This window comes from Protobothrops mucrosquamatus, unplaced genomic scaffold (assembly GCF_001527695.2).
Source record: "Protobothrops mucrosquamatus isolate PMUCROS unplaced genomic scaffold, P.Mucros_1.0 scaffold117, whole genome shotgun sequence".
Taxonomy (NCBI): Eukaryota; Metazoa; Chordata; class Lepidosauria; order Squamata; family Viperidae; genus Protobothrops; species Protobothrops mucrosquamatus.
The window spans coordinates 973,985-988,384 of record NW_015386489.1 but is presented as its reverse complement, the minus strand read 5'-3'; the positions used below and the strand labels follow the sequence as shown (position 1 = coordinate 988,384).

General features: G+C 36.3%; 1 protein-coding gene across 1 annotated transcript in view; it reads right to left on the bottom strand.

Moving 5' to 3' along the window:
* LOC107284829 (mast cell carboxypeptidase A) overlaps positions 1–14,400 on the bottom strand; it is a 21,982-nt gene that overhangs the window by 1,909 nt on the left and 5,673 nt on the right. Inside the window, exons 4-10 of the mRNA XM_015812946.1 lie at positions 11,777–11,879; positions 11,560–11,661; positions 10,988–11,089; positions 10,308–10,418; positions 9,303–9,393; positions 8,380–8,588; positions 4,499–4,583 (exon numbers count right to left, since the gene is read on the bottom strand). Of these exons, the coding sequence (XP_015668432.1) occupies positions 4,499–4,583; positions 8,380–8,588; positions 9,303–9,393; positions 10,308–10,418; positions 10,988–11,089; positions 11,560–11,661; positions 11,777–11,879 (803 nt within the window). The remainder of the gene's footprint in view (positions 1–4,498; positions 4,584–8,379; positions 8,589–9,302; positions 9,394–10,307; positions 10,419–10,987; positions 11,090–11,559; positions 11,662–11,776; positions 11,880–14,400) is intronic.

Here is a 14,400-nt window from a genome sequence, read left to right as displayed (position 1 = left end):
TTTATCCATATTTTCTAAAATCATGCTTAAATTCCTTGCTTGTATTCTGAAGTCATACATACTTCTTGCTGGATGCCAGTAAGGATTCTTATTTTTTCTTCTTCTTTATGATTGTGTCCAATTCTTAGAGACTGGCCTGATAAGACCCTGCAGTTTTCTTGGCAAGATTTTTCAGAACTGGTTTGCTATTGTATCTTTCTTTTTTTAAAAAATTCAAACATAATAGAGCTGGAAGTCACCTTGGAGGTCTTCTAGTCCAACCCCCTGCTCAAACAGGAAGCCTTATACCATTTCAGACAGGTGGCAGTTCAATCTTTTCTTAAAAAGCTCCAGTGATGAAGCACCCACAACGTCTGAGGCCAAGCTGTTCCACAGGTTAATTGTTCTCACTGTTAGGAAGTTTCTCCTTAATTCCAGGTTGCTTCTCTCCTTGATTAATCTCCGTCCATTGTTCTTGTCTTGCCCTCTGGTTCTTTGAAAAATAAGTTGACCCCCTCTTCTTTGTGGCAGCCCCTCAAATACTGGAATACGGCTATCATGTCACTCCTTGGCCTTCTTTTCTCTCTAGACTAGCCATTCCCAATTCCTGCAACTGTTCTTCACATGTTTTCATCTCCAGGCCTTTAATTATCTTAGCTGCTCTTCTTTGCGCTTTTTCCATAGTCACAACATCTTTTTTTTTAACATGGTGACCAAAACTGGATGCAGTATTACAGGTATGGTCTTACTAAGGATTTATAAAGTGGTACTAATACTTCATATGATTTTGATTTTATGCCTCTGTTTGTATAACCAAGGATTGTATTAGCTTTTTTGGCTGCTAAGGCACATTGCTGGCTCATGTTTGAGTGATCATCCACTAGGACTCCAAGGTCTTTCTCACAGTTACCATTTTTTGAGCCAGGTTTCACCTAATCTGTACTTGTACCTTTGGTTTTTCCTCCCTAGGTGTAAAACCTTGCTTTTCTCCACATTAAGAAGTTTTGAGTAGTGGTTAAAGCACCAGTCGAGAAACCGAGAAATGATGTGTACTACCTTAAGCACAAAGCCAGCTGGGTGATCTTGGGTCAATTGCTCTCTCTCAGCCCTAGAAAGGAGGCAATGGCAAACCACTTCTGAAATCATGCCAAGAAAACTCATTCAGGCAGTCACTAGGAGTTAACAATCATAGGTTAACAAACCTCCTATAAACCAAACAAAACCTGTAATGAAAAAACTATTGCTATAGTAAACAGAAAACTTTTGAGATATTTTTCATATGTTTGTTAAATAGTTTTAGAAAATGATGTCTCTTGAAATTACGAGGAAGACCTCTTTATAAACTGCCAGACATGCAGAAGTACGAATAAATATTTAACTGTGCAGTACATTTGATTCTCTTGTCAGAAAAGGATATTTGTTAATTTGTAGAACACTGAAAACTCTGGAGATAAAATACTCAATTATTGGCTGTTTGAAACAGAAAAAGTGAGATCATCAATCCAGATATACAGATATAAAAGAGAGCTTGCAGAAAACAGTTGAAATCTAAAGATAGAAAAAATTGGATTGAAAAACATCATGGCTTAGTTTAATGTATGTTGCAAATGTTTGACTAATAGGAAACTTGATGGCATGGCCAGTCTACTATCCTCTTGCTGAATTTTTTCCACCAGCAGAGGAAAATTGCATAATTCCTGCTCCATATGAATGACGTTTGGTGCCAGTCATGGGAAATTATTGTGATACAATATCATATGATGTGGTATTTCTTTGTAAAGATTATATCAGAAAGATGGAAATTCAAACCAGTACTTTCAACGAGAAAAGGGTAATTTAACAGTTAGATGAAAAGCTGATACAAAAGTGTACTGTCTGATTGTGAAAAGTTATCTGTTGCGATCACAGAGAACAAAAGGAATATAGGACAAATGTCACTGCTTTTCATTTCAAGGCAAAAATGGACACTAGTTCAACAAAGTTTGCTCAAGAAAAAAATATCCGAGCAATGAGAAAGAAGTTTGCAAAAATAGGCATTAAATAAAACTTCATTTCCTATACTTTTAGGAACGTTAAGAGATAACTGCTTAAATGGAAACCAACATTCAAGTAATTGTAAAGAATTGGAATATTTGAGTTTGAAGACTCAAGATGATTAAGAAATACATAATATTTTTGTTATGATTAAATATGAAATTAATTCATCAGAAAATATTTTGTTTCTATTGTTCCCTCAATGGATGTTGAAAAAGATTTTTTTAAATTTTAAATGGTTTTATGTTGGCATTGTAATAAATTTGAAGATTTTTTTTAAACCTGGTATAGCTATGGGCTCATTTTGGTTTTAAATCATTACCTATGTCAACACAATTTTGTGAAGAAATATTATAATTTATTTATAGTTAAGGAGCTTAATCTGATATAGAGCTAAATTCATAAAACATGGAATTTGTTATTGCATGAAAGTTTTGCCTCCATTGAACCTGGAGTACAGCAGAGAGAGTATTTTAAAAGTAATTTTACTTGATTTTGAGGCAAGTAGAGAAGACTATTATCTACTTTGAAAACTCTCTGTATTTTAAACTATCAAGATGAAGCTATATTTTTTTATGTGGTCGAGGCTTAATAAGCTCACATTTAGTATATATCACCATAATATAGCTAGTTTTTTTTAACTGCATGTCTTTTTTTCTGTTAATATTGTAGGTTTTTTTTGCAGTTCAGTCTTTTGTTTTTTAAAAAGGAGATCTATTTGGACCATAAACAAACAAATATGAAATTGCATTTAACAATTCTTGAGGTAGCTTATATTGTATTACAATACAAATAATGAAACATGAAAGTATAGGTAAAATATTTAAAATCAAAGCAAACTAATCACAATCATTAAATTTAATCAGCCCTTAACAGCTTGGACCTTTTCACAATTTTCCTAAACCTTTGGGAAATGGGGTCCAAATACTCTCTACGACACATGATATAAATATAGGAGGTGCATTGCATACAAGAGAAGCCATTTTCTATGTATTAGATAGCAGAGATTATGGCAGGCAGCAGGATAACTTCAACAGAGTCTCCTTTGCTGATCTAAATGATGGGGCTGGTAGCAAAATAGTTGGTTTCTCAGAAAATAAGTCCTGAAGACAAGAGTCTTATTTACTGGATGGCTGGAGGAATCCACAGTAGAACCTCTGCTATATCCAAACTCCTGTTAGTTTCTTAGAGCTACAGTGTCAAGTCGGGATAAAAACATTTTTAGAGGACGAAATATTACTGTATACATGGATGTGCCTTTTTCATGCTCTGCCTGAATATTTGAAATTATCAGTTGAACTGAAATGCAAATTTCACATATAATCCCAGTCAATAATACCCTTTTCAAGAGGGAGTGAATTTGGTATAGTAGTTAAGGTATTAGAGGTTTAGTTTTGTCTTAGGGACAAAGCCAGCTGGGTAACTTTGGGCAAGTCATTAGCAAAAGAAGGCAATGGCAAATAATTTCTGAAAAGAAAAATAAAAGACTTGCCAAGAAAACCTCAGAGGAAGTTGGTAGGAATCAACACTGACTTGAAGTCGCAAAAACAAAACAAAACAAACAAAAAAAGCAAAGTGAGAAGAAAGCTTATGTGAGAAAAAAGCGTATGTATACAGCGGAAGTTCACATGAACCTCTTATCCCCAGAATAAAAGAATCTTAAAAAAATAGAGTCTTTCTTCTTTGAAATCTATCAAAAACCATTTGGGGTCAGGTTAAAGAAATGAGAAAATGATGATGAGAAAATCTAAGATTCTATATGTTCCTAAGATAACTTCAGTTTCTCTTCACTTGTGGAGTATGAAGCATGGTTGAGACCTGATGGCAGAACTTTCCACAGCTCCACTGAGGATGCCTGTCATAGTTCTCCTCCTCTGCCCAACATGAATGAAGTTTGTACCTTCCCACAAAGCCTTATAGCAGTGGTGGAGAACCTATGGCACGGGTGCCATAGACGGCACTCAGAGCCCTCTCTGTGGGCACACGTGCCGTTGCCCCAGCCTTCCTCCCCCCTGTGACCCCCTCCTCTCCAGCAGCCCCCCTGAAGGAGAGTCACCTTCGAGCGTGGCCCACATGGAACAGCGCAGCCAAGGACATGGCAGCTAGGCAGCGTAGACAAGACTTTGCCCTCACACCCCATCATGCAATTGATCCTGCAGGACGCAGGCAAAGGGTGTGGCTGCCATAGCACTGCTGGGCTGCCTGGGTGATCTGTGGCAGGCCCTGGAGGCAGTGAGTGGTCCTGTGGGCAGACGGGGCAGGGAATGGGAGGGCGGAGCGGGGGCAGAGCAGGGAGGTGGAGAAGGGGCAGGGCCAGTTTTTGGGCACTCGGTCTCTAAAAGGTTTGCCATCACTGCCTTATAGCATTCTCTCTTAAGTATTTATAAGTTACAGAATAAAATATCCCAACATGTCAAAGCAAATATGTAAACTTTTCAGTGTAAAAAGCATAAAAAAGCAGAGTTTTGCAAATACAAATACTTACAAATTGTGGTTGCAATTGCTCCATATATATACTCTGTTTGATAGAGACTATATAAAGCATCCACAGCTTCCTTAGCCAATTTATTCTGTATTTGAAAAGAAGAAATATTAGATCAATAATCCTTTCTTTCTTGGCAAATTCAACTATATACAAATTCAATGATATCCCAATCACTTTCAGATAATTTATATGAACATAGGAACTTGCCTTCAGCCAGGAATGGTTATTTGTTCCTCTAGCCCAGTATGACAAGCATCTGAGGTCCTATTTAACACCTGCTAACTGAGTCCTATGTAATGTCACAAGTGAATTAAATTTTGGTTGATTTTAAAGCTCTTGGACAATCCTAGATTTGGGCCCCAGTCCATAAGTAATTACACATAATGGAGCATTGATGTGACTAGAGGCCACAGGCAATGAATTTGGATTCCCACTTCTGTTGAAAGACAGTTGGGAATTTTATCCCTATCCAAGCTGTATAATTTGGACAGAAAGTCTGCTGAATGATTCGTGCTGCATCTAGAGATGTGTTGTCATACAGATGTATACCTAATATGCTCCATGTCTCCTGCTGAGTCTGCAACAATAGTCTGCATGCAAGCCAGGATCCGAATATGCCTCTCCATTTGTGTATTGGAATATGCACGCAAATGCCTTTTAATCCTTAATAATAGAAGGCCTAGGACCTTTCATTTGAAGGAGTGCCAACTTCTATATCTCTTTAGATGAAAGGTATATAATACACTTTTCTTTGTTGCCTCTGTCCAAGGCAGTTCTTTAAGATAATCTGCTGAGGTTTTTTCTGCATGTTTTGTTCTTCAGAAGTACAAAGATAACCTACAAAGATGTGGCTTTCTCAATGGTTACATTCCTATTACACAAGAACTTAGCCTGGTGCCAACTTTTTGATGCCAAGAGAGAACATTTTTATATACTGACACATTTTAACATATTTTACTGAATTAATTAAGTTTCCCCCCTGTTTTGAAGACTTCTCTGTCATTTTTGTAAGACTGATGGGATGAAAAGCTGTATAAAATGTAGCTATATTGTTTATGAGAACATTAATATTATGAATATGTTGGCAGGTGACATAGCATCTTCTTTAGTTTGGAGAAAAATGAATTTCAGAGGTGAGAAACTAAATCCTAATTTTAGATGATTAGCATTTATAGCATTCTGCAGTCTTAGCAGTCTTCTCTAACTTGCTACCCTCCAGATATGTTGGAGTCGCAAATTCCAGAAATCAATGTCATTGGAGGGCAATCTGTAAAAGAAAGCTTTGCCTAGAATCAAGAGAAGAGAATATATGCTCAGGGTTGAACTGTGGAGTCCTTGGTACTTTTTGAATTGTTTGCTTGTAACTAAACAACCAAGCTCAGAAAGAATCAAGGACACCACAGATCTTTAAATCGTCTCATGGAACAGATCAGCTATACATTTTGCAGTCCATTAATCTGTGAAACTTTAAACAGATATAAGCTATTTCTGTGATATGAATACCAATAAGGGAAACTATTTGTAGCTCAGGATTGAAATGAGAGGGTCCTTGGTGCTCTCTGAACTTGGTTGTCTTCTTGCGAATGTTTCATTACCCAAACTAGGTAACTCATCAGTGCTAGTAAGAGGTTCACTAGCATTGATTATGTTACTAGCACCTTACTAGCATTGATGATGTTACCTAGTTTAGTAATGAAACATCTGCAAGAAAACAACCAAGCTCAGAGACCACCAAGGACCCCGTTGTGATATGAGTCTGGGTTAATTATTATGCATTGTATTGTGTTTTGTTTTGTTGTGTTTGTTTTGTTCTATTCATCATTGATTATGATAAATGGTCAGAGAATCCTTTGATTGGTGATTGTTGTTTTCAGGAGGTGGCTATGCTCTGCTCCAGTGAGAACAATTTTGTTACAAGTTCTTATTGATTTATGTGCATCCTATTGCTTTTCTTCTTATGAGCCATGGCCAAGACGGCATTTTTATTTATAGGTAAATAATTACCCTCACCCCACCCCAGATCATCTCCCAACTGCACTTCTGTTATTTGTTACATGTGAATTCAGGGAGGCAATTTAAATGTGGTAGATAAGCAATAATCGTCTGGTTATTCCTTTCATTTTGGTCTATTAATTTAGAATGTGGATTTTTTATAATCAATGAACAACTCAGTGCTTCAGGCTATAAAAGGAAATAGTTTCTTAATCTGAACTTTCTATACTTTAATATTCTCTCACCAGACACCACTAATGGAAAATGATCCTTGTTGGCATCTGCTTGTATTGGATAGGAGAACCTTTCAAAATTATTTTGCAAAGAAAAACATCTCATTTTGAATGTGAGAAGTGAGGTGATTGCCAAAGTGCAGATTATTTTAAAAACTAGCATGTACTTTGTGATAGTACGTACTGGTTGGGAAGCTGGAGAGTGGCTTTTACAAGACTTTTTTCTGGGGCTGGATGGTGTCAAAACCAGCATTGTTGGGCACCTGCCAAAGCCCATACTTCAGAACTGGGCCGCTGCCAATCTCAGGGCTTTTTGGCCTGCTATAACAGCTGCTGCTGCTTCCTCTCCTTCTTGAGTTTTCTATCCATGTGCTATCTCTCACCAAGCAAACAAGCAGGCAGAGAAGATGGATGAGGAGCTATAAAAGGGTATGATCTGCCAAGATGGATTCTTCTGTGATTATTCACAAAGCCCCCTGATCTCTGTCTTGAAATAGCCCTCAGGTCAAAAATTACATTAAAATGTGCAATTTAGGAAAATTGCGTAAGAAAAAAAAAGGTCTCTTGGGGAAAAGTCTGTTTCACTCCTAATGTGCCAAATTAAAAAAAAAGTCTAGATGACTTACAGTAGTACATGAAAACAATAAAAAAATTGTTGTGCATGTATTTGGTGATCAAACAAGGGTGCATATATAACAGCCTGGTTCTGCAAACTGCACTGGATGCCAGTTTGCTTCCAGGTCAAATTCAAGGTGTTAGTCATCACCCATAAAGCCTTACATGGCATGGGGACAGGCAACCTATGGAACTGGCTTCATCCCATCCCATCAGCCTGTCTCACTTTTTCAGACAGGGAAAGTATGCTGCAGACAGCCTTGGTCTTAGAAGACACCCTTCTCTGTCACTGCCCCTGCATTATGGAATATCTTTCCTTCAAATATGAGGTGGGTCCCCACTATCCTGGCCCTCTGAAAAGTGGTCAAAACCTGGCTCTGCTACCTTGCATGGGGGGCACAAAGGACCATGCAATAGTGAAGTTGGCTGGTGTCATAAGAGCCCTCCTCCGCCTTTATTAACCAATGTTAAATGGGCATCTTGGAATTTTTTATTTCTTTGAAATTTTATGTTATAATCTTATAATTTTAAAATGTTTAATTCAAATTAATTTTAATATTCTAATGTTAACTTTATATGCTGTTTTATATATTATGTGTACACTTCTCGGAGCCCTTCCTTGAGAGAGATGGGTGGTCTAGAAATACGAAATATAAATAAAATAAATAAAAACAAATGGGAAAACATAGTTAAACCCTTAAACGTAAATAAACAAATAAAAAGGGCAAGCAGAAACTTTTGGGATGGCCAGGAGCCATTTCAAAGTTTGAGAGGAGGCAAGAACAGTGGGAGAGGTGAGAATTTTATTTTTTCCTTAATTTTTAAAACATGTCCTTGAGCCTGTTTCAGGGCTTTCACTACAGTTTTACTTTATTTGTAATATTGAAATAGCAAGAAAATGTGCTACTGATATTCACAATAGCTAGCTTATCTAGTTGTTGGTGTTGTTTTAGCTCCCAGAAGAGTTCTGGAGACCGCATATGGTCCTAAGGCCATGGATTTTTGTTGTAGACCTATGAAAAGCTCCCCTTTTCTACATACCAATTTGTCATGAGTAGGTGCTTCTTCTGTTGTATAGCCATAAGGAAACAACAGCATCTGAGAATAGGCGTGGATGGTTATATAACCTTTGATAGAAGCATGGTGTGCACGAATAAAGGCTGTGACTGCTTTTGTTTCTGGCTCAGATTCTGCTGACGAACCACAGTATATCTCTTCACAAGGGTCATGCAATCCACCTTCTTTGTCTGCTGCAAGGAAAAATATTAAGAAGAGTTGCTTACGGTGTATATGGAAGCTATTTGTATTTCTTCCCAATACTGATTCATAGGCTAGGCATTCATAACAGGTTCTTTATGTAAAAAAATCCTAAGGCTTTTGAGTTTGTGATAGCAAGATAATGAAAGTCTTGAAATATTGGTCACTTATGAATCTACATAGTTTGGGAACCTCAGTCTTATAGGCAGAGTTGTGATTCTTTTTTAATTGATACAGCTTTTTTAAAAAAAGATTGGCACATTCTGATTATTAATTACTTTAATATTTCTCATAATGTAGGGCTAACAGAACAAATTATTATTGGCATTAATTATTGTCTAACTTAGAGATTGTCCCTGATTCTGCTATGCATCCTATACATTAATATAGTCTAGAGAAAACTAATTAACTTCCATCCAGAAGTGACTCAGAATCTACCATTTTTATCCCAAAATGAGTAAGGTAGCTCTGTATTTTTGTGACCCAAGCTGTACTCCCTTTGTGTGTATTTGTGACATCATGAAACACATATAAAAGTGCCAGGGCTTCTGTTGCATCAGCATGGTGCTGCTTTCATCATTTGTGTTACTTTGACCACCCTGCAGATATTGTTGCTTCTTTCAACTTATTCTGCAGTTGATATTTACTTGTGGGATTTAAGGAAATCACATCATTCTCTTTTCTTACATATCACACATTCTACTTACAGCCCCAAGAAGCTTTGAAATTCCTGTTCAGGTCAGTGCCAATGCAATCACTGTTTGAGTTATTGGAACGGTTTTTTCTCCACATGCGGTCCTGTAAGGCAAAAGTGATTGAAGTCCATTATTTCTTATTTTTTATTTCTTAATTCTGAAAGTATTAACTTATTTGCAAACTATGTACAACTAAATGTAAGTGGGTAGAAGGATTGTGGTCCTATATACTGCTTCCAGTCATGTTCTCTTTTGCATTATCTGTCAGTGGTGTAACATACAAGTTACCTTTAATGTTTATCTCTGAATAAAAATAAATGTACATTATATACATTATATAAATATACATTAACTTTTGGAATTGCTTACACATTACATTTATTACATTTCAAATCTGAGTTGTTGTTTATTAATGGGCTGGGTAAGTATAATTCTACTGTCCTGCTGTGCTGACATCCAAGTAAGGATGACATTTGAGTAATTGAAAGATATACTCATATGAGAGAAGACTAATACTCCTATATGCTGATTATTATAAGCTGTAATTTCTTATGGATTTAGTCCTGTTTTGAATGAGGAAGGGAGCTATAATCTGTAAAAGATCAGATAAGAATATACTCATTTGCTTTAATTTGCATGTTGCATTTTTTTAAATCCTTGGAAGTAATTAACTGATATGAAGACTAATGAAGCCCTAACTTATGACTTTTTGCTGTCCTTAGTTAACAAAAGGATTACATGAGGAGGAAGCTATGCTTTTAATATTAATTATGATAGGGAAAAGAGCACCAAGGAAAGATAGATAGACATATTTCTCTGTGATGATTTTCATTTTTTTCGTGTTAGAACACAAATAACTTTTACAGATAGAGATTAACGAACTTTCATCCTCAGATAGGGATTATATTCTAACACACCTGTAGTAACACATCATCCTTTGAAACATTCTATTGTCCCCATAACTCATTTTAGCAAAAGAAATGGTGTTTTCTAGAAAGGAATAAATATGAATAATACTTTGATCCATGTCCAGACATAACCATCAATGTTGAACACTGGGAGAACATAGAAATTCATGTTGTCCAAGAGTTGTGTCATGTCCTTGTCTATTCCGTAAGTCGTGACAGCCTGTAACAGAAAAAGACTTGCATATTAAAAGAAAACAATTTTCAATAAATTGAGAATATTGGAAATGTTAATTTTCTTTTAAAGTATATTTTCATTCTATCTTCCCTTGTCTATCTATAGTAGCTTACACTAATGAAATCTATAATGTAAATAATAATTTACAATTATTTTACAGTATTTACATTATGTGTGTTTTTTCTGGCACCTATTAATGTTAAATTAGTTCTGGGCAAATTTCTTTTCAGAGGGAAAGCAAAGACCATTCTTTCTTGAATGCTCTCTCCTGTTTCACCTTATATGGGAAACTTCCAGGAGGGCTTCAGAAGATTATTTGGGGCCTGGATGGACTGACACGGAAAAATCTAAAACAAGCCTTGAGGAATCAGATCAAGAGATTATTTAGCCCAATATTCTGTGTCAAATCTGTGGCCAGTCAAATGCCTACAGAGAATCATATAAACAGGGATATGACGTATATATATGAATATAAGGGCTAAATCAGCAGATTTCTAATAGCTTGTACCTCTCAGTTCCCCTCAAACAGTGTTAATTAAGCATATTTTACTAACCTCCTTTACAAACCATTGGCAAAAGGCTGGTGAGATCCACTCTCGTGCATGAACACCACAATCCATAAATATAGCTTTCTTTTGGCCACTCTGTTTCCCAACCTGTTTCCAGGGAAAATTGAGTTTTTATAACTTTCTTATGTTTACTTTGCATAATAATTGATCTGTTTCTGGTGTTAGAATTAATTTGCATTTCCTTTGATTTGCTTCTACTTCTAGTTTTTTTTCTTCTACTTCTAGCTTTTATTGAAATTCTCAGTTAAAATTGTTTATTTTAGGGAACCAGACATGTAAAATTGTATTCTGAGAAAGTTATGTAATAAAATACATGTACATTTTACTGCATTTTAAAACAAAAGAGAGATGAATATTTGATCGAGTGTTTTTTTAAAAAATGTATGGAATTGAATGAACTAGAGTAGGTTTAATCATACTTTCCATTGTAGATCAGTTAATCCTGGTGTCAGCTAATGCAGTTTAATACAACTATCTGTTAATCTACTTTCTAATTATGCATTAGCTGTAGATATACACCTATTTATTAAATGCTTGAATTATACTGACACTTTTACCTTAAGGACATACATAGGCCGTTCCTCATACGTCTTTCCAATCTCATTTCTGGATATCAGTTTGGGATGTTTTTTGGCCATTCGTTCAGTCCATGCAACAATCTAAGTGGATCACATAATAGTAGAATTAAGACAATAAAATTAAAGGGATAGAATATGCTTTGTTATTTTAAATTATCTAAGTAATTTAAAAACACTTTTTTTCAGTGCATAATACCTTTTCCCATTCATTATATCTTGTGTAGAAGTATTTCTTACGGAAAAGTTTTCCTCCATCCAACTGTTTCTCAATTTCATCTTGTAGATTGTGGAATAAAATTCTGTGATAGGAAGCATAATTAGATTAAATCTGTAACATGGCTTTCCCTGAAGTCTTTTTGTTTAAGATTTCTTTGGCCCAGGTCTACCTTATAGGCTCACATACTTACATTAAAAAGTATTGCTTCTTTTTCTTCTTTTCTCTTTGTTAAAACTTGCATTATAAATTGGACTGGAGCCCCCTTTGTGTTTTGCTTACATTAATCTATAAATTTATAGGAATAAAGCTAAATTTCAAAAAAGAAAACATGGCATCCACAATTAAATGATCGAAGCCCCACTCCTTTTTTTTCAAACGGATGACGCTTTGATTGCACAATTGTGGTTGCCATCCTAATGTACCTGAGGACAGGATTGATCCAGTGACTGACAAGTGCTGCATTGTATCTTTCCCTAAGTCAGAGGTCCCCAACCTTTTGGGCACCAGGGACCAGTTCTGTGGACAGAGATTTTTCCATGGATCAGAGGGTGTGTGGTTTTGTGTGCTGCCTGCACCCCGCAGATGGGGCTTTGCTTGTTTGTGCAGACCACTTGCTGGCATGCCATGGCCCGCTAATGGTTTATGGACCGGGGGTTGGGAACCCCTGCCCTAAGTGAAACAAACCCCAAGTCACTGCCTTCCCTACAATGTCACACAGCCCAAAGCTCATCACTGCTTCAATGTATAAATTGTTAAAATAAATAAATGATGGATGGATCGTAAAAGGTTTTGGCCCATGTGTGAATTCTGGTGAACAGGTTATTTTATATATACAAATGGAAGAAAACACTGGGTTTAAAATAATATGGTAAGCCATTCTGAAATAGTAAAAACCTATTTCAGAATGGCTTACCATATTATTTTAAACTGAGAATGGTGGAGAAGTTATCAACCATGGATTTCTCCTGGGTAATCATATTAATAAGTGCATCAGAAGTACAACATCATGTTACTTTATGCAACCTTTAATATGTTACCTCTGCATAAGATGGAAGTAAGTAAAGGCTTGGTAAAGGCAGAAATCAATAATTGATCCTGTGATATCCAGAAAGGACACATATATACCATAGTCACAATGACATAAATTAGCTATTTCTATTATAAATGTATTGTTTAGTTCAGCAAAATAACTGAAGAATGAATTCCTGCTTAAGTATCATTTTGTCATAGTTCCAACATATGAAGCCCTTCAAAAGAACTTTGAGGCATTGTTTGCCTTAAAGAATCTTTTATTCAACAAACAAAATATCGGCACTACATAGTTGAATCCAAAAACTAAATTCCCCTCCCCTGGATACAAAGTACAATTCCCTCCTCCAATAAACAGTCATATATTACATTCCCCAATTAGCTTGAAGCATGGGCTTTCTCCCCAGCTCCCCAGCCCGCCAAAACACTATCAGCTTTGGGCCCAATGTCCTTGGGTTCCCACAGCTGAGTTATTATTGTTATGACTAGCTGGACTCTCATCCCTATTCCCCCTCCCAGCATCGACTAATTCTAAAAGCATAGAGAAAATGGCTGCATTTCCATCTCCTTGTCAAAGCAACAACATCCGATGTTAGCAGTGTTGACACATTTACTGTTTGCTAACTTCCTATTGTTCTGTTTTGTATTGGATTGTCCTCATTAAATAGAAATGATATTTAGATGAAATCAGTGGAGGAACTCCCATCACTTCTAATGTCTCTGGATTTTAAAAATCTGTAGTTATTGCAATACTACATCACAAGAAACAGTCAGAAAGTTGAATTGATATATTATTGAAGGAGCAGTAGTAAGAGAAAAGGGATATGGTCATTTAAAAAAGAAAGCATGTCAAACCTTGTGTTTATATGGGGAAGAGATTGCGAATCAAGCAGAAAGATTAATGAATAGAGAAATAGAATCTTACATTGATTACCCTTTATTCAAGAACATATGAAGACCAGCTGCAGGACTTGGGTTTGGGTGACATGATAGCAGTATTCCAGTATTTGAGGGGCTGCCACAAAGAAGAGGGGGTCAAACTATTCTCCAAAGCACAAAAGGGCAAAACAAGAAACAATGGTTGGGAACTGATCAAAGGGAGAAACAACCTGGAATTAAGGAGAAACTTCCTAACAGTGAGGACAATTAACCAGTGGAACAGCTTGCCTTCAGAAATCGTGGGCGCTCCATCACTGGAGATTTTAAAGAAGAGACTGGACAGTCACTTGTCTGAAATAGTATAGGTTCTTCTGCTTGAGCAGGGGGCCGGACTAGAAGACCTCCAAGGTCTTTTCCAGCTCCATTCTATTCTAAGAACAAGCAGCACAGATGTAAAAGGACTTACATCATACATAAGTATGTACATAATATTGTAGATGTAGATGTAGCATAATATACTATTTTAAACTAAGATCATCAATCCTTTTTACCTCATATCTCAGCCTTTTTTTTTTGTTCATAAGTTTCAAAGTTTGAGAGGAAAGTTAAGTGCAAAATGGATGCTTTAAGCTTGGAAGAGACCCAAGGCATCTGTTCTTCCCCTTAAAGTCCCTGAAATCTATTCAGAAATGGCC